The sequence below is a fragment of the Harpia harpyja genome, chromosome 4 (genome assembly GCF_026419915.1).
Source record: "Harpia harpyja isolate bHarHar1 chromosome 4, bHarHar1 primary haplotype, whole genome shotgun sequence".
In the NCBI taxonomy this organism is placed as follows: Eukaryota; Metazoa; Chordata; class Aves; order Accipitriformes; family Accipitridae; genus Harpia; species Harpia harpyja.
In genome coordinates, this window is record NC_068943.1 from 65,815,368 (window position 1) to 65,835,997 (window position 20,630).

Here is a 20,630-nt window from a genome sequence, read left to right on the forward strand (position 1 = left end):
GCCCTGATGTATGGGATCAAGCTTCTCTCTAATCCTATATTGTACTATGTTCTCCCTGAACAGGTAGGAAAACAGAGGATCACACGTGCAATTTCCACCTGGAATCAGTTCTCATGAGACATTCAGATGGACAGATTCATTCCATTTCAAATAAAATACAAAGGAAAAATCATTTATACGGTACAAAGTGAAGTATTTATACAGTAGAAAGTAATTTCCTCCCTATATCTAGATCTTTTGAAATTCCTGTTTGCCAGATCTCCCAATTTGAACTAAACTGTATTAGTGAAAACAAGTACAAGAAAGCAAAGCTTGACCTCCAAGTTTCCTGAAAAGTAAAAACAAAGCTAAAAATCTCAAAATCTGTTTCAGCAATAGACAAAAAACCCCAGAAGTTTGGTACTCTATGTTAATAACTTAACATACTATCAAGTACCAACAACCAGACTGACTGTAGGCTTCCACAGGATTCCCAAAACTGAACTGGTTTACTTTGCCAAATATTCAAAGATCATTATGCTTTTTAATCAATAATACATCTGCAAAAGTCTAAAAGTCAGTGAGGAAGTACCATAAACAAGCTTTTCTCCAAGCAAGGTACATACTAAAACTACATGCATCCCAACAAAAAAGTTTTATGGCCATGATGACTGGTTACTTTTTAATGTATTGATGTAAACTTCCACCTTTTTTTCCAGTCTGAATTTCCTACTTCCCAGTATACAGGGCCAGCCTGGTTGATTCTGCAACTGAGATGTTTTCTGAAAGTTCTGACCATTGAGTCAGATTTCCTTAAGTAAGTTCCTAGGCCACAAGATTTTGAACTTTCCATTCAAAGCATTTAAACGATGCCCATATGTATTGGCAAAGAGTATTACAAAGTGGCTGGGAGCAGTACCAATTCACTTCAAGTTTTAATTCAGGGACCAGCTGACTGCACAGTCAAAGTCACTGTTTTTCCACAGTACCTCCACCAGCTCAAGATTTTTTTTGTTGCAGTTACATGCCTTTCTGAAATTTGCCTGAAGATTCCTCCTCTTAGCATCTTACTTGACAAGAAATTTATTTTAGATGACAATACATTCTTACCCTTACAAGTACATGGGGGCAAGAGGGGAAGGAGTCAGGGTATCCAGAGTGCCACTTGCAGGCTGGAAGCTAGAACCGAGGTTGAATGGTTAGTCTGCTTAGCATAATGCAACAGGAGAACCATGATGATGCATCACTGAAATCAATGAAAAGCTTCCTCTTCTATTGGCTTTTATGCAAGTCATCTTTTATCAAAAGAATTGAAGGATATTTGAGTTTTTACACAAAATACCATGAGTAAACCTACAGAAAGCTATGCTTGGTCACAGACACTATTCATTTACTCCAGTACTCTTGCTCTGGTAAGTCAGATGGTCCAGAAAGACACAGAAGAAAACCTGAGGCAGACAAATGTATAATAGTCTACCTAAACGAAACCACTCACTACTTCTAGTAACCGCATGTGAACATTAAAACTCTTGACACATAGTCCTCATGAAGCAGCCTTGCCCTAATGAAGCTGACAACTGTAACTATTCAGTAAGCCTCCATCTAACATTTGGCCTTATGCTCAAGGTATAGGAAAAGATTGTAAATATGATCCTCAACTTCAATTCTTCAAATGTTTACTTTGCATGCGGTTCATGTGATTCTGTAAAGCGTGTAATAATGGGAATCAGATCATCAGAAGTACAAGCACAATAAATAACTTTGTTCTCAATGTTTCAGTCAACGTTATATCAGAATGCTAAACATTTACAGATTTCCTACAATTGATTTGAAGCTTCAGCTTACACACTCCAAAATTATTAAACAGCAAAAGCACATCACCAACTCTGATGTCAAAAAGCTTCTGAAAGAGGGACAAGCCACATCTTCAGCTTTACTATCATTACAAGAATCATATTCTCAAAACAGTTTAAACCAAATTTAGATGGCTTTACTGTGGCACCATCTTTCCCTTGTGCAATCCCTGTCACTCGCATGTACCATTCATGGCATTCATTGATCTAGCTTACTAGAAGCTTATGAGAGCTAAACTCCCTGATTTTTTTTTAAGTATGTATATATATATTTATAGTGTGTGTGTGTGCGCGCGTGTGTGTGTAAAATGGCTCAGCCAAAATACTGATGGCTCGATGCAAGTGTAAAGGAAGATGTAAGCCAGAAAGACTAGGGAGGAGGCAGGACTGTATAAACATTGACCCTCATACAAAAGTAGTCATAGGAAAACACAGTGAGTAGGGATTTACTGAAACTGCAATTACATACAGGCTTATTTACCCCTTATAGATAAGTTAACATCAACCATGTATCTGCCTTAGCAGTGAGTTAGAAATTGTCATTTTCATGTACTCATGCCTAGAAAACATGGTTTGTTGTCCAAAGTTTCCACTTCAATTTTGCATTAAGCTTCACCCTTTAGTAAACGGAGGCAGTATATTCATTAGAACCACATCTGTTCCTCAACAACAACATACACTCTCATAAACTCTCAAAATACTCTCAGTTTATAAGAGTGTATGTTGCAGCTGAGGAAGTAGGGTTGTTCACTTTCATCTGTCCAATCTATTAATAAAAGAAACTAATTTTGAAAGCCTGAAATATCCAGGATCAGATTTTTCTGAGAGTATTAGCGTACAGAACCTAACTTAACTGGTCTTCAAAATCTTAACATGCAACAACTACAACAGTTTGCCTAATTTGGCAATTAGCCAAACAGCGATTTTGAATTTCTCCAATTTGAACAGACTTTACCCACCTAATCTCTTTGGGAGCTTTGACAATTTTACTCATCATCTGCATACTGTAGTTGATGTATCATTTATTAGATCAGCTACTGTTAAAAACTTATTTTGACAAACTGTTTTAGCACTTTCAATGCAATTATATTTAAACATTTAAAACACTAGCTTTTAAATTCTCTCCAAAAAAACCTCAATAAAAATCATAGCAATTACAACGTTCTGGTTTTTACTATCTTAAGACATTTATTTTTCTTCTTAACATTATTCCAGAAAACAGATCTAAATAAAAGCATGTTGACATAAATAGCTAACAACTATTTAACATTTTCATGTTAAATCAAACTGTTGAGAACATTCTTCTCAATAACTAATAAAAAATAAGGTTATAGCTAACAGGCAAAAATTAAGTAATCCACCTTAATTTTAAAAAAATCACATTAAAAAAAGCTGTAAAAAAGCATGATGTTTGTCAAACTGTAATTACAAAACCAAGACACTATGAAGGACTCGGAACTTGGACTTTTTCAGGACTGACAAGCAGTTACTAAAAATAGCATGTTAATTAAAAAAAGGTGATATAATATATGGCTCTAAAAGAAGAACCTTAGTGAAGATAAGTCAAACAAACTGGCGTTAGGCAACACAATACTGTGCTAAAGCAACCCTGGAGGGATCTCAACCTCAAAAGGGCATTGCAAGCATACACGAGTCAAATGAGATTATAAACCTTTTCCTGGATCTCACACCTCAGGCCAGAAGAAAGCCTCCTAAGGAGAATTCCAGAGACAATGAAGCCAGACATGGTATCCGAAGGGTAGCTCTAAGGGTGTTGTGATCCAGGTCCTGATACCACACAGCCTGCATAAGAGTCAGGGAACAGATCCATCATGAAGAAAGATTATACTAGAGATGGTAATTGCATTGCAGAACCCATGTTTTTGTAATCAACTAGCATTCATACTGAAGAATAAAATAGTTCAAGGTTCAATGGGAACTTCTCCACATGCAGCACTAGACTTTTTTTAGAGAGGGGGTGTGTAGTTCAGCCAATTACAAACTTGTTAGTCTAACCTCAACAGTTTGAAAGGTTTTAGACTAGGTTTCGAAGAAAATAATAATTAAAAACAGAGACAAATGGAAAGGGGGTCAATCAGCATGGGAAATTTTACTTAAGTTGGCTGATATTATTTTTGTGATTTTCTGAACAAAGGAACTGCACTACATTTAGTCTGAACCTCAGCATACTTCACTGGGGTGCCATATAAGATAATTCCAACAACGTGGAGATTAATAGAATCTAAGGTACAAAAGAACAGGCTACAGAAGGAGCAAACCTGGACTGTGTTAGAATGGGAACTATGGGATTGAAGGGAAGTTTCTAATAATGCTCCTGGAATGACCGATTTGGCAATAACCTAATTTGATACTTTAGGTAACTGATTATCCACACTAAACAGCATGCTGATGATTTCTGACAACAAATGTAAAGAGGCAGACAGATGGATTCCTTTCAGGACATAGGTAACAGTAAACTATCAAGTTTTAAAATATAAAATACAGTTTCTTGCATAGTGGAAATTAATACCAAAGTGCATAATGAGAACCAATCAGCTGAAAACAGAAGACTGGATGCACAGGTCAACTATCAGACCACTACAATATGTAAAATATGACAGATTTGCTTTATTCACAGCTGCTAAGGTATATGAGATGAGATATATCAAGCAGAAGTAGGGGAGTACCCTACTACAAAATAGTATTAATACTGGTGAGATCTCATTTGGAAGAAGAAATACAAATCTAGTAAAATATTTTCAATAAAAACAAATTCAAATTGGATCAAAGGCAGAGAAGGTTTATGAGGATTACTGATAACTACTTCATGAGATGAAACTGAGACTACTGATTGTTTTGTCAAGCAAAACAAAGCTAAGGGGGGATACAATGGTTTTCTAGTAAATATTTGCAGCGTTCTGCAGCAAATACTAAGGACAAAGCTGTTAGAAGAACAGGTATTACCTGATCTGAGTAAAGTTAAGTGGGAATTCCCACCATATTTCCACAAATATTCCATTACATTCCTACAAAGGCTCTGGAATAGTTTTCCCCAGCATGGCCAGTGTGGATAAAGGGTTGCGATTTCAAGACACAACACTGGTTATTTTTTAAAAACGCATTATCTAATACAATTTCTCATGGTAACAGAGGGTTAAGACTCAATGACACAAGAGGTCTTTTCTGTGCTCCTAAACAATTTATTTAATACCAGATATATTTTACCTGGAATTACCTGTTCAATCTACAAAACAGAAGCAAACAGAAATGGACTGCTGGCAAAACCTTAAGAGAAAGTCACACAACTTTTCACATAGTTAAAAAAAAGTTGAAATGATCAAATTTTGACTGCTACAGGTGCCAAATTTGAACTGTCCCCTCCGAAAGCTGCACTGATATGGCAATAAATCAATATAATCTAGAGTGCCAGTATTATGCTTAATGCACACCTAAGTAGGTAAGTACCTTCAGTTTTATCTTTTATTTTCACCTGGATATTGCAAGGTTCAGCCTATGAGCATTTGCCAGATGCATGTTTTTCAGCTGTTAGATCCTCAACATCTATTGAATCTAGCTACCACCCTTTCCTGAAAAAGGTGGCAAGCCAGATGGAAGTATCATAAAGCAATACCTGATCAACACCTGGATCACACTTAAAGACATTGGAAAAAGTATTTGCTTTTTGGCTTTAACAACAAAACACAAAACATCCAAAGGCAATATATAACAGACTGATATTGAGAACATTTAGTCACCTGTAAGCTACTTTCAGAAGATAGAAAATACTTCCTAACCTCAACACTGCTGCTGCTTCTAAGAAGTTGTTTTCAGTACATTTGTCTTACTCCTTTAAAAAAAAAAGTAAAGCCAAAAAAAATTCCATCTACAATGACAGCTCCTAATTCTACTAGGTGGATTTCTTTTAAAAAAAGCACAAGAACTCAACAGAATCTAGATTCTCAAGATTGGCCTAAATTAATATTTTTTGGTAGCATAGCTGCTACTACCAAGGTAAAGAGGTATGTATATACACCGTGGTTAACATACCTATGTCAACAAAAGTGCTTGTATATGTCACATTATCAGCAGAAGTGTTCAAATCTGCTCGGCCTCTATTATTCAGGAAGAAGAAATTATGCCAGCAGAAAAAAAAAAGAAGTATTTTCCCCCAGTGTTTTATCTCTACTAGGATGTGCGGTCAACATACCATCTAGTGAGTAAAGGCATCTTTTATTATTTGGCTTGACTCCTAGAATCAGTTCTGCAGCTTCCATGACAGCTAGGTGTGACTTCAGTCACCTTCTATTAACACTAATATTAAAAAGATATAAATTTCTGGCCAATGCTGTATTTACATAACACTTAGCCATTATAAACTAAAAATGCGACCACAAAAATGGCTAGAGATAGAAAAAGGTTATTGCTGAACTTAGCTCAAGCTTACTTTAAAAGACGACCTCATTTACAGCTACTCTTTGGAAACACAACCTGATTGCCATTTCCTGATGCCCTGCCTCCAAGTGAAGCTCATTGAGGGGAAGTGCCACAATAATGCATGGATAAAGAAATAGTTTTAGCTAGGACATTTCAGTAGACAATACTCTAAGTGAAATTCTTTTACATAAATTATTTGTAATTATAAGATATTAACCTATGCATGACAAATCTCACCAATACGGAAAGCTGCACAGGAATGAACCCAGTTTTTAAAGATGACAATTAAGATATTATTGGTATGAAATCATAAGATATTTCAGCCAGAGTATTTTATGAAATCAATGTATTTTGAAGTGCCAGGCATATTATCAAAGCCAGTCAACAGTTTAAGAAAAAAAATAAACCAAACAAACCCAAACCCCAAAAAAACCCCAACAGATACTCCATTACTGAGTTTGGTAACAGCTACATGACAAGCTCTGAGAGTGAAATATCCAAGCTTAACTTTGACACTTAAATTCCTCCAGAAAGAACAATGATCCCTAGGAAAATGACATGCTGTAATTTACTTCTCAGACTTCAGCTCTTCTTATCCTCATCACCGAAAGAGGTGGCACATAATGAGAATTCACAGTCTGAACCTCCTTCTATGTTTTATAAATCTGAGTGATATCTCCAGGTAAAGACAACTGGATCAGTGATTTCTACAAAAACATGGATAAAAGCTGTATCCGCCTTTTGGAAAATAACCCAATTAGAGTATTTATGTGGTTAAGCGAGAAACCTGGGCTCAAGCCCCTCTCTCAAATTGTTTCTAACATGGTGTCCATACCAATAAATATTAGACTGGGACAAGAAGGCTGCTTGAATGGATTCACTGTAGAGTCAGAAATGGAGAATCAGCCACAGAAAATGCAATTTTACAATAGGGTGCAAAATCAGACAGTACTTCCCTGATGTTCTAGACCATGAATACAGCTTAAAACTGCTGGACTCACTGCTGTGTTGTCTGTTACATTTGCTCCAAGTCTGTTTTCTGGGCCAGATCTCTCAAAGGACTTATGCACAGATTTTATTCTGATGATCCCATACAGACTTGTGCAAAAGAGAGATACCAAGCTGCTTCTATCAGCCAAGATGAAGAAATGAAATTTGGATGCTTATACATCTTTGTGAATACATGGCTTCTTTATCCAGAACTTGAAGACCTCAAACACCAGGGGTTTTTTTTGTTAAAGTTACACCAGTACATATTCCTGTATCAGATTATAGCTGTTCACTAAAACTCAACACCATGATGGAAGCCTACAAAACACTATTTCAACCAAACTAAAACCCCATCATCAGATCAAGGAGATCTGCAATTGTTGATTTTGTCATGAAGCGCTTAGGACTCTCTCAAACACACCTACGCAAAACTAGACAACGACAAGCTATCTTCAGATCTGCTGCCGGCCCTCCTTTCATTACAGTCCCCATCTTCAGTTTGGGAGAAAGGAAGTGGCAGCCAAACATTGATTATGGATGGCCTCTGCTAATTTGCTTTTTCTTTACATTGGATCAGTCTGGGCTATTCCCAGAGAGATTAATAAATGTTTATGAGCGATTCCTTGATTCCCAGAGAGATTAAGGGATGTTTGCAAGTTCCTTGATTCCTTACAAAACATGCCCCAAAAAGAGCATACCATGGGGAATAAAACAGGTCATTCAACAGTTATGCACCGACACGGATACACCCAGCAAAATTTAGTATTTCTACTCGGTGTTCTTGCTTGTAGAAAAGAATCAGAAAAGACTTCCCCATGGAAAGAGAATGTAAAGACTATGAAAAACAAGGAATTATGGAAGCACAGAGTTGTAAGCCTTTACAGTTTTCATTTATTCAGATATCCTGTAGCTGAAGATGAAAGAACCAGTGAGCAAAAAGAAATCAGTTTTCTCATTATTAGAACACAATAAAAAGCTATGTGAAAACTTCTGTCTATTATTTCTGGTTCTTCTTGTCTCTACTTAACAATTAAATAGCTGAACAATAAAATGTAAGACAGAGAAAAGTAAATGTGAGATTTTAAAAAAAAGCTTTCTAAATAAAGTATTTCAGATTTAAAGGTATGGGAGCATGTTGAAGGACTAGAAATCCAGTCTTCCATGGCATTCAGTACCACTGTTCCAATGACCAGGAAGCCGATGTGAACTATCTAATAAACAAGGTATTAATATCATAATGATTACAACTGGGCATTTGCTATCATATCTTAAACATTGATTTTCTTTTCTGTCTCAATTCTTTGTCCATTACCATCAATATTTTAAACACAGATTATAAAACTTCATAAAAAAAGTATCCTAAATGCAAGTATTTCAGAAGCATATGTGGTCTTCATGTATAATATATATCAGTATGATTTTTTTTTTAAAGAAACTATATTGAAAGCAACAAAGCTTAGAAGTCCTATCAAACTGACACTTATGGAGCAAAGTAGTTGTTAAGAGTTCCATTTAATCTTTTAAGTTAACTTACCTGTTGATCAGTTGATGTACGTTGCTGAACTGCATCATGGCTCACAGAGCCTTTTTTGACTTGTATCCTGCCAGGTGGAGGAGGAATCACACCTGAATATGAAGCTGGGTTATCAGCATCTGAAGAATACAAGGCTGTGTGTCTTGACTCTTGTTCATTCTTTGAAACAACAAATCTGGGAAGAGGGAGGTCCTTTACTGTTAAAAAAAAAAATTGAGCAGGTCATTTACTATACAGAAGTACAATGCTTAAAAATAAAAATGCACTTCTATTTTGTAGTTAAAATTTCACATGTTCCTCAATTACTGAAACACTGAGATTGCTGCTATAGTCAAGCCAACATCTGCCAGCTGGAAAAAAAGCAAATACCCTTTCTGCATTATACTTCACAATTCTGCTACCCAAGTTCTGCTTTTGGTATACGAAGAGGACTTCACAGAGCTTCATAACAGTTCTGCACTACAACTCTGCATTAAATGCAGTAGCAATCAGATAATCTGGATTTAGCTCTTTTTTTTTTGTTTTGCCAACATTTAATTACTGAAGTGTGATTTTCAAAATTTATCCACCATTTCTAGCACATATATAAAATTAGATTCTTCATACAGAATGGTTCATCAGCAAAACAAATACTAAAATACAGCAGTATGTTTAACATCTTTTAGTGAGCTGATGTCATGTTTATATTTACAACAGATAATATAATCTAGTCTTCTTGCAAAAATTGCAACTATTGCTTAAACACAGCTGTGTACATCTTTCTAAAATAGAAGATAAGTTAACTGTTTTGCTGGGATACAACTGGGAAAATTCCAGTATCACCTCCCCTTGTTACGAGCACCTATAAAGCGAAGTTTCTACAAAATGCTAGGAAGTCCTTAGCTTTATGTACCATAGTTCAGAGTAGTCTGATACAAAAATGAGGCTATGTAAGTCTTCAGTTTTTCACTGCAAGATTTCTAACATTCTTCTGAATCCCAACCACAACTTTCTTACTGGTTCACTGTGAATAAAAATAAATTGCAAATTTGCTGTACAGCTTACTTGGAAATTATTTTTCCAACACAAAACAAATTTACAAGTATGGCTCAAATCTAATTTCTCTTGCTGAATGCTTACATCAATTCCTTTTGGTACTGAAAATGAGTCAGTGGTACTACCAACTGTATTAAAATATGAGATGAAATTGCATACAGTTTATTACATAAAAAATTAAACATTAAACTGATTTGTATCTGAAGAGTGTCATTTGAATCCATAGTATTCAACAACTATGTATCCATAGACATCTTTATGTATCCAGTACTAAACAACAACACTCCACTAAGAACATAAATTCTTGATTTAAGCCTCTGTCACTGAGCACAATTCAACATGCCAAACAGCTTTCATCACAGGGAAAGAGCATGCAACACAGCCTCTTTGCTAAATTTGTGGTTACCCATCATGTGGAAACACTGTTAAAGCAATTCCTGATGCCTTCCTCGTTCCTAGATGCCAATTTTCACATTAGCATTGTATCCCATGTTGCACTAGCAAAGTTTTCACATAGCTAAACAGTGAACTACAGCCAGCCAAAAAGTGAGAAAGTCATTGCATACAAGTGAAAATTTGTATGCTTGCAAAACAGGGGATTACACAGACACTAGAACAGCCAACTGACAGAGGGGAAGTCTATGCAACCAGTTGTTCCAACACGAGGCTTTGGCATGAGATATCTAGCACTATTTCACAAAATAATATAGAGGGCTCAGAAGGAACACAAAATACTCTATTGTCTTCTTTAAAAATAAGACTAGATAAATATAGGTTTGTTTTGCTGTACTAATTTACTACATGGCAAATTGAAATCTGTCATTTTTACTTCTGTCCTGTCTGTCTACACTACAACATTTGTTACCATTCAGAAATCCCTCAATTATAAATGTGATAGCTGTTCTGAATGGAATTAAATCTTGATAGTGAATAAATTAGAAAGTTCTCTGTACTTTTTAGGCCCACATCCTTGTTAGCATTTTCTTCACCAAAAACTGTATTCCCTACTTAGAAAATAAACATTACTTTGACAGAGACGCTGCTCATTAATTTCTCAACTTTTAGCTTCCTGGAAGGAAAATTTTCTGGGACAGCAAAGGAACAACAGATTTAGAGGTTTGTAGTGTTAATAACTAAAGCCAGTATTTTTACTACACTGGACATCTGAGTAATCAAAAAAGCACTTTGTTAACTAAGAATCAATTGGATGGCACTCGTGTTGGACGGACTTAGTACTCAAAATTTGACTGTAGTCTCCACTCAGCAACTCACATAAAGCAAGCTTCCTGTCTACCGAAGAGACACACAGTGAACCAAAGAACAAAAGAACCAAGAAGGGGGGGAGAAAATACCATGATGAAAGAGTGAATAACATTAAGAAAAATCACTGATTAAAACATGCATAGAATGCAGAACTAAAAAGTAGACATCCTAAAATATAAGCTTTAACTAATTTTAGATGTTTTACTTTGAAGAGAGAAAAAGTATATTGTTTAGTTAGGGATGGCTCACAGTTCCTTTTCAAGACCTCTTGGGAGATGGACTGTGGGCAGAACACAGCTGGCCAGGCTGCTGAACCCCAGTTTTCAAAGGAAGGTAACCCAAGCTCAGAATCATTTTGTAAGTCTTCAGCCTGCTGTATTTTAGCTGTTTAGTTAGCTGCTACAACAACACTTGAATCATCCTAGGAGCAGGAACTTCATAGACAGGACTGGAACCACTGCAACCAAGGCAACGGACAACCAAAGCTAAAAACAGTTAGGGTAAAAATAAATGTTCTGTCAATTGTACTTGTTGTATTTAGTAGGTTTGGAACCAGTTACAGAAAATTATTCCTAGAAGTCTAGAAACCATTACAAGTATCTCTAGTATTGTCATGAATCAAGGAGATGTACTCCATTATAGAAGTTCCAATGGCTGCTAATTTTACAGCAACATTTGATATTTTGGAATGAATCCTGCACCTTAATTTCAATTCCTTCCTTAAAATTTCTTCTGACTTTTTTTTTTATTAGAAAAGCTCCTTCCAGTTAAGGTATCTTGCATTAAAATAAAACCAAGCATATGAAAACCCTGGAAAAAGCTACATACACAGATTTTAGTCTTTGCCTTCTTCAACGGGCATTCGATAGAAATCCCACAATTGTTACATCAAGTTCCAGTTCTATCAGATATTAAGAGTCAAAGGTCCCTTTTCCAACTTTCTGATTCTAGGGCATTCTTGCTGAAGCTTTAGATTTGGGAACACTCATCAGGAAAACTAGGGAAATGGTTTATAAACATAGGGTGGCTCGTCAGCAGAAAGGAACTTGTATAGTAGCAAAAAGTTAACTGAAACGATGTACTTTTCCAAAAAGTTACAAAAAACCATGAAAGCAGTATATACTGTTTGTACGAGCCTAGAATAAACATAACTGTAAAAGTATACAAGATTATTCCTTTCTCTTTTATAGCTTTGTCAAATACTTCAGCCCTATCAGATTGTTTTTAATATAGTCTTCTTAACTACTGTGTTTAATCTGTATCATTTAGACACAAAAAACTCCTAGAGCTTTCTTTTAACTACTAACGCATATATATTATATCATAACATGTATTCTACACATAAAATCTACTAGGGAAGTCGCCTTAATGCAAAGCTGTGCTCCAGATATTTTTAAGTTGCAAGTCATGTACTACACTGCAAAGGGCTACAGTGGCTTAAAACTCACTACTTCATCTTCCTAGGTCTCTTTTTATCTTACAGAGCAACACTGACATGGATCCACTTATGTCACTCAGAAGGCTACAGTAAAGCCTCATATCAAAACTCTTTCTGCTGTTTGCTGTTCTGAACCATCTTCCCAGAGAGAGTCTTTCTCCTGTTCCTATTTCACTACCCACACCACAGCTGACCTTTGAAAAGTAGGATAACGGGTGTTTTGGCTGATAACAGACTTCAAAGATCTTTTACAGGTCAGGTTTTTCACTAGAAAAACCTTAAACCACTAATCTTCATATTTGCGCTAAGAAGGGAGAAAACTGCCAAGCCAAATGCAAAGGAATGTGACTTTAGAAAAGATGACCTTTCATTTGTTGCAATCAAGGCTTCATAAACTCAGCAACTACAAAAGCCTGCAAATGTTGCATTCTTCTTTTTGTTCCAATTCACATTAGTCCTTTTAGTACTTTATTCAGAGGATATAGCACACAAGTTCTCACATTAGTAATCTATATAATGAACTTGAACCTACACAAGTCAGTAGTAGTTGTTCATTTACCCTGTGATGAACACAATACTTATTCAATAAGAGTAAGGTATTTCACCTCCTATTTATTGCATAGTAAGAATACACCCCCTCACAGTTTCTCCACATTTTTTTTTAAGTTAGCAACATGTATAAAAAGGCATACCACACTAATTTACAAGGTCACTCTACAAGAATCTGTGAACCAAGGACAATAATCCTGCTTAACAACTCAATTCCACCCCCCCCCCAGTCCTGCGATTTACCTGTATTTAAGCTTTCCACTCTTAGAGGGAGACCAGATTGGGCCACAGCAACAAGTTTCAAAGCAATGTAAAATTGACTTCTTCCAAAATAGCCAAGTCTTGTTGCACCACAGAGCTCCATAATCTGAAACAAAACACATAGTTACTTGTACAAAGAAACTTAAAACGCAAACTGCTCTACAGAGGCAATTTCATACATTTAAGAGCAGCACGCCTTGCATTAAATGCTCATAACAACTTCCTATGTACAACCTTTCAGTAACAACTTCATGTGCAATCTCTTAAATATTACGTGACATGAGTCAGAGTATGTGATTCCTCACAACCAGTAAAAGCAACAAGTCTAAAACTTAAGTTTTTCCCAATTATCCACCTTTTCTTTCACCTAGGTTTTAGAGGTTCTACAGAGTTGATGTGAGACAGAGTAAGAGAGAGTAACTGGGGTCATGTTCCTGTTTAAAAAAAACCAACCAAACCACCCCCCCCAAATAACAAGAAAGCACATAATAAACATCCCATGCCATTATTAGCTATTCCATTAACAGCTATATTGTCCATCTTCAGTAGCTGCAACAGAAAAGGAATAGCATTCAACATTTTTAGTATTATATTCAGATGTAATCCAGAAACACAAAATGAAGACTTTCAAATAATTCTCAGACAAAACTGAATAGTGTGTTACTGATCAAGTTAGAGGAATGGTCTGCACCCAGATTTCTCCCTGAAGAATTTCAGTAACAAGGTTAGAATTTATAAAAAGTGAAAAAGCTAGACAATAGCAAATAATACCTTCCAGCCTTTTCCGATACAGGCTTGCTATAGCTCAACTTTTAACTTATAAAACAAACCTATAAAGCATTCATTCAGAGCACAAAGAAGTATCCACACATATGCATGGATTTCAGCACTGAAGGAGAATGCAGAACTTCAGGTTCTCCAAACAATGCCAACAGATGCCATTTCATTTAAGAAATACAACAAAGAAGTGGTGTTATCTTATTCCCTTTTCTTCCCCTGGTATTCTATATAACAGAAAGATGGTTTTGTCTTTTGTTATGAATTCTGGTCCCTCCAGACAGCAGCCATGTATACAAACATACTGACTGCACACCCCTCCACGCTGAAGATCTGCAAACTTGAGGGTGCATTCCTGCTTGTGCCAGGTCACTGGTAAGATATGAAGCATGACATCCCAAATCAGACTCCCTGAGCTCCATGATCCAGACTTTTTATCTATCTAGCAGTCTCATCTAGACTGTAATGTTCCAAATGAGACACAAGGATGCTCTTGGACACCATGGTGAAAGACTTGTTGAAGTCAAGGTAGATGACATCACTGCTTTTCTCTCCTCGACCACAGTTCTAGTCTTTCCATCACAGCAGACGATGTGGTTGACAAGTACCCTTGGTAAATCCATGCTTGCTAATCCTAATTACTGTTTTCACCTTCATATGCCCAGAAATGGCTTCCAAGCAGACCTGCTCCACCATTTCTCAGGGACCAAAGTGCAGCTGACCAGCCTGCAGTTCCCCAAATCAACCTTTCTGCCCTTCCTGAAGATGGCTGCAACATGTCTTTCTCCAGTCATTGAGGCCCACCCCTGATCTCCACAACTATTCAGAGAGAAAGCCAGCTTGCAATGACATTAGCTAGCGCTCTCAGCACCCTCAGAAGCATCCCATCTAATCCCATGAACTTGAGATTTCTCAAGAGATCCATCAATCTTCCTGTAGTACTACTAGTTTCTCTCCTCCTTCAATCCCATCTCCAGGCACAAAGGCCCATGAGACCTTGTCTGTGAAGATCAATGCAGAGAAGGCACTGAGAATCTCAACCTCATCTACATTCATGGGCGCTAATTTCTCTCCTCACCATTCCCACCAGAGCTCAGTCATAAGTTCCCTGTTTGGCAAATCTGGGCTCTTGACACATCTGCTCATTTTTCTAACTACTGGGATGGACTGTTACTGGGCTTAGAGAAAGCCATCCTGAAAGATTTCCCAGCTTTCAGAGAACACAGTTCTGAAGGGCAGAGGAGCCCTGCCTGCAGGCAAGTTCCAAGTGGAAAAAGCCAGCTACATTTTCACACAGGAGCAACTGAACCACATGATCCACAAAGAGTTAGTCTGTATGCTTCAGCACTGCTGAAACAGGAAATAGACTTCGGTAACTCTGTACAATCAAACGGATGGGTTTGTTAACTACAGCTGAGCTAGATACAGCTCACCAAAAAGCTGCTTGGGTATTTCCTTACCATGCACCAGGATTCTAGGACCTCTTGAAAATAAGCTGTTGTAAAACCTGTCACAGGAAGGTGTGGGAAGTTGACAAACACTTAGTCCCAAAGACAACCCAAGAGGATCAGCAAGACCCAAGAGGATCAGCAGGTCTAGGGCTGTGCATGCAGCTCAGATCCTGCTGGAGAGAAGCTAGCTGCATTAAATCACTCGACTATGTCTGCATTATACTTCCCACATTGTCCTACAGCACCTGCCATTTGTATTTTCCCATTATCGTATTTCTGCAGCATGATGTCTGGACAGAAGTCAGGGGATAACAGGGCATTTTCTAAAGTTCAGTAACTAAAAGGAAATAATTCAATTCAGTTGACTACAATACATTAGTTTCAATAGGTTGGTTGGACTAGAGAAAGTGCCATGAGGAAAGAAGCGACAGTGTAAATTGACAGGTAACAACAACTCAAACAATAAAAACTTTGAGGCATCAACATCTAAAATAAATTGCCTGTAGCCAACCTAAAATAATTACACTAAGTTTAAATAACTGGCAGAACTAAAGCAGTGGAGATTCAAGAGACAGGTAGCAATCAAAACAAGTGCAACAGCAAGAACAATTCCTTTTTTAAAGCACTGTATCCCGGAAGACTGATGAACATCCACGTACTTGACTACACCCAACACAGAAAAAGCTTGTGGATCCAATGGCCTAGCATTGACAGATGAATAACCGAGCAGACTCTGGAAAAGCTTCTTATGAAAGGAAGCAATGATGCAGGTATTTGGAGGCTATGGAATCATTAGGCAGTAATGGCTTTGGGCAATTTCAAAGCCAGTGCTGGACTAGAAATTATCTTGTTTGGAGCTAGTCAGTACTGCCAGATTGAAAAAAGTTCCAGTTAAAAACTGAATTAATAATTAAGCTACCATGGCAGGTAAGTATAAGAAAGGAAAGACAAGCATGGATTCAAAGTAAATAGATATAAATGTAGAAAATACTTACATCTAGTGTATCACAAAAAGGAAAAAGGATACAAAAAAACCCAACCACAAAATAACCAACAGAAAAGAATGCCCTTATGCTGCTGAACAAGTAGCTGTCAAATCCACCCACAGACAGCTAAAGGAGTCCTCTATTTCAAACACAGAATATAACCCAATCAGAAACATGACTGAAGGTGGAGTAAAATCATTAAATGCAAACATCTAGTGGAAACTCCTCTGTGGACTGACAGCATGCTTGAACACACTCAAAACTGCCTAGCTATAATCTCCTTGAAAGAGGATTTAAATATTCAACAGGTAATAAGCTATACTGACCAAGGGGGGGGGGGGGGGGAGTGGGGGGTGGATAATAACAAAATAATCAAGGGATAGCTTCCAAGATTTATGGTTAGGGCTTTCATCTTCTTAGGAAGAGAGAGGATAAGGAATTCCTTAAACTCTTCAAGGAATGCAGAGCCATCTTCAAGACAAAATGCTCCATGACTGTTTTCATCTCCTTAAATATGAAGATCCTGGGGTCACACTACTGCAATTAACCAGATTAAGGCCAACAACTTTTTGAAGCTCCAGAACTGCTGGAACCTGTCGATACAAAAAACAACCTCAGCACGGCAACTGTAAATTATGAAATTGCACACTCAGTCATCATACTGCAAAGAAGTAACAGCAAAATCAACAATATCAGGATTGGCGCAGATTGGACATGCACAGGAAGCAGTATGTTGACAAAGGGCACCGTTTCAAGCACACACCTTCTAGAACTCTTCAAGGTTTCGAATAAGAGGTCCTTGAACTTGGAAATGTTTGTGAACCAAAAAAACTAAGACTTGAGAACCTTTAAAAATTCCAGGTGAAGTGGAACAAATCACATCTGTATCAAATGAAACACACTTTCCAGAACTCAGAAAACCTCTCTGGGAGAGTCTTCCAGAATATCACAGTCCACCTGCCCCCAGGTTCTTCTGCAAGGCAAATCAAGCCCATTATCTGTAAACATTATTCACACAAAAGTACAACAGTGTTTAAACAGGGATGACTTCAATGGTAAAACAATAAATGAAGCAACATGCATGCCACCTACATAGTAAAGATAAAAATATTTTCATCTACTTGGAGAGACTTACTAAAGTACCTACTGTTCCATACCAGAGGGTGGTAAGAGGCAAGACTTTAAGGCACCTTTCAAAGGCTGGAACCTACAACACACATGGTATATGCTAATGGGAGGGAGGAGTGAACAAGCTCAAAGGAGGACCTTTTGTATCACCTCATCCAAACTAGGACATAAACACAGACCTACCCACTAAAAAAAAAAAAAAAAAAATCACATATTGATACAAAGCAAGAAAGAAGAACTGCGATTCAGAATATACATTTTGGTCCTGATTTTATTAACACATTCTTAATTTGAGGTATTCTAGTAGTCCTACTGTGACTTGGCAGGAATTTTCATGTTTGCATTGTTGGTGTAAGACTTTTTTTTTTTTTAATTAATAAACACAAAGAAACCCTATGTAGAATCACAGTATAATTGAGCTAGGAAAGGTCCTCTGGAGATCACCCACTCCACTCCCGCTGCTCAAAGCAGGTTCAGCTACAGCAGGTTACTTAGGACCATGTCCAGTTGGATTTTGAATATATCCAAGGAGGGAGACTACAACCTCTCTGAGCAACCTCTTTCAGTGTTTGATCACCCTTACAGTACAAAAGCCTTCTCTTATGTTTAAATGAAACAATCACCATGAACAATATAATATGAACCATGCACCAGAGGTGCAAAACAAGTTTTCACATTCATTTTACAATATATGATACAAGCTTGAGTTAAAACAGAACATATGAATATACTTGTGCTTCAGTATTTAGTACACGATTTTTGAGTTTTACTGTGCATATTGACAATAACCTTTTAATGAAAAGCAAGCAATGCATTAAAAAAAAAACCTAATGGTTTACCTCAGATTTAAAAAAGCTAAAATTTTAAAAAGAATAACCTGTATTCAGTTTTAGGTTATTTAATGAAAACATAACTGAATACAGACTGATTTTGTTTCACAGTCTAAAATTAAAAAAGTTATCATGTCAAAAATGTTATTTCTGTATCTCATATGCAGCAATTCACTGATAAGAATTCTAAAGCCCTTTGCAAACTTAAGCATTAAACAGATACGACAGGATGTTTTCCAAATTAAAAGTTTATTGCAATACAGCCTCAAATTGTGTACTAGAATATGCTGTCCTACAAAGGTGCTCTTCTGAAGTCATGTAATCCACTCACCTCAGCTACAACAAAAATTAACCATATCTCTACAGTGCAGTGTAATCTGGGGACGTATAAGGGAAGCTGAGAAAAAATATTTCCTAATCATTGCTATTGTAGCAGAAAAAAAACCTGATCGTCACTACATACCAAAAACCTATGAAAAACTCCTTCGTGCCTTTTTCCCAGGTTGAATAACTTTCTTTCCTCACAACTCATTACACTGTAATCTTGTTATTCTGCAACCACTGTTCAATGCATCAATTCCTGTCACTTCATTTATCTCAATCTGTCTCACTAATTGCAGACCACAGCCTGACACAGTTTTCTAACTACAGTCTTTCACCTATCATCAACTGGACAAAGCAATACTGATTAGTTATTCATCTAGAATTTTTAACTTTTCTTCAGAAAAATCTCACTTGACATGTAGCTTCTCAGATGCAACAGTTGTTGACAGCACTGCGTAGCAGGAACAAGACAGGAGAACTGACAAAGATCCTTCTTTTGATGAGTTATTTTTAACCAAGTCAAGTCTCTGACCCAGTTCTCTGCTAGGCTCCACAAACCTTGGCACATGGTGGCACATAAGAAAAAAAAAATTGGAGACAGGACAAAAAAATGCCACTAAAAGAAACAGTCCAAGTATTGCTCTGAATTCTATGTTTCAGCATTAATAGCAGTACACGATAAACATTTAAACAGTCTTACGCCTATCTGAAGATCATTTGCAAAATGCATTTATGAAGGATATCAAGAACTGCTATATTTAATTCAATAAGCGTGAAGTAGGAAATGTGTATGTGCTGAACAGCAAGTATAACCTTACCTCTAATACATACATTTATCTTATTAGGTACTTAAGAAGCATAGTAGTAAATAATAGTTAATTAGTTGATACTAAGAATTCCCAGGCACAGGGTATATTTGGGACATTGTTGTACTTTGTTGCATAAGAACTAGTAAGGTCTTCCTTTTAAGTCTTACTGACTGTTCCATGAAGATGGATCTCAGTCAATGCCACAAACCTGGCTTGAGAACACAGGCCTTTAAAGAAATAAAACCAATAGTATTGGAGGACTTCCAAGATGACACACGCTCTCTGGCAATGAACTACTTAGAGTCTCCTACTGTCTGAGCCTCTCCTAATACTTCTCCGCCCTTGATTTTCACACCACACGTATCCACAGTGGAAGCAGACTGCTAGAATACCAACAGGAAGAAAAAGCTACTCATCAGCTCTGACAATTAATTCTCTATAGATACTTAGAATTAAACTTTCCCATTCCACAGGTCATTTCAGGTCCAAACATACATATGTTTCAATCAAGTGAAATTTCAGAATTAATCACATCAGAAATAAAGAATTAGCTGTTCAAAAAAATGACCCAGTATTTTAAGCCTCAGAGGAATCATTCTGCCCCTGTACTTTGGGATGTTTTACAAGTGTCCATTCCCTGAGTTGGCAGGGATTGGCAAATTTGGAGTCATGCTTTCACTCTGTTAATAGAAAAGCAACAAACAAAAAGCACGGAAAATTTCAAACTCATATTTATGACAGATGCACATAATAAATATGTATCTTAACAAGCGAATATATTGAACACCACACACACAAAAAAAACCCCCACCCATAGAATTTTCACCTACTGTAGTACTTTTTGAACCAGTTGTATTTTAGGTCATTCCTGACTTCGACCTATTCCAAAAGCAGTCTGCAGCATCTCCTGTTGTTCCTGCTAGCACATATGTTTATGGTGGATTAGCCTCACTTATCAAAGACACTTCCTAATGCAGTAGCTTTGATTT

The 20,630-nt window shown here is 36.9% G+C and overlaps 1 protein-coding gene across 14 annotated transcripts in view; it reads right to left on the reverse strand.

Moving 5' to 3' along the window:
• Positions 1-20,630, reverse strand: part of REPS1 (RALBP1 associated Eps domain containing 1) — a 69,621-nt gene that overhangs the window by 39,142 nt on the left and 9,849 nt on the right. For 13 of the 14 annotated variants that reach the window (XM_052784522.1, XM_052784518.1, XM_052784511.1 and 10 more), the window contains exons 2-3: positions 13,319-13,442; positions 8,791-8,987 (exon numbers count right to left, since the gene is read on the reverse strand). In XM_052784522.1, the coding sequence (XP_052640482.1) occupies positions 8,791-8,987; positions 13,319-13,442 (321 nt within the window). Of the gene's footprint in view, positions 1-3,504; positions 3,636-8,790; positions 8,988-13,318; positions 13,443-20,630 lie in introns of those variants that run through there. The other variant, XM_052784524.1, reaches the window with a different exon arrangement.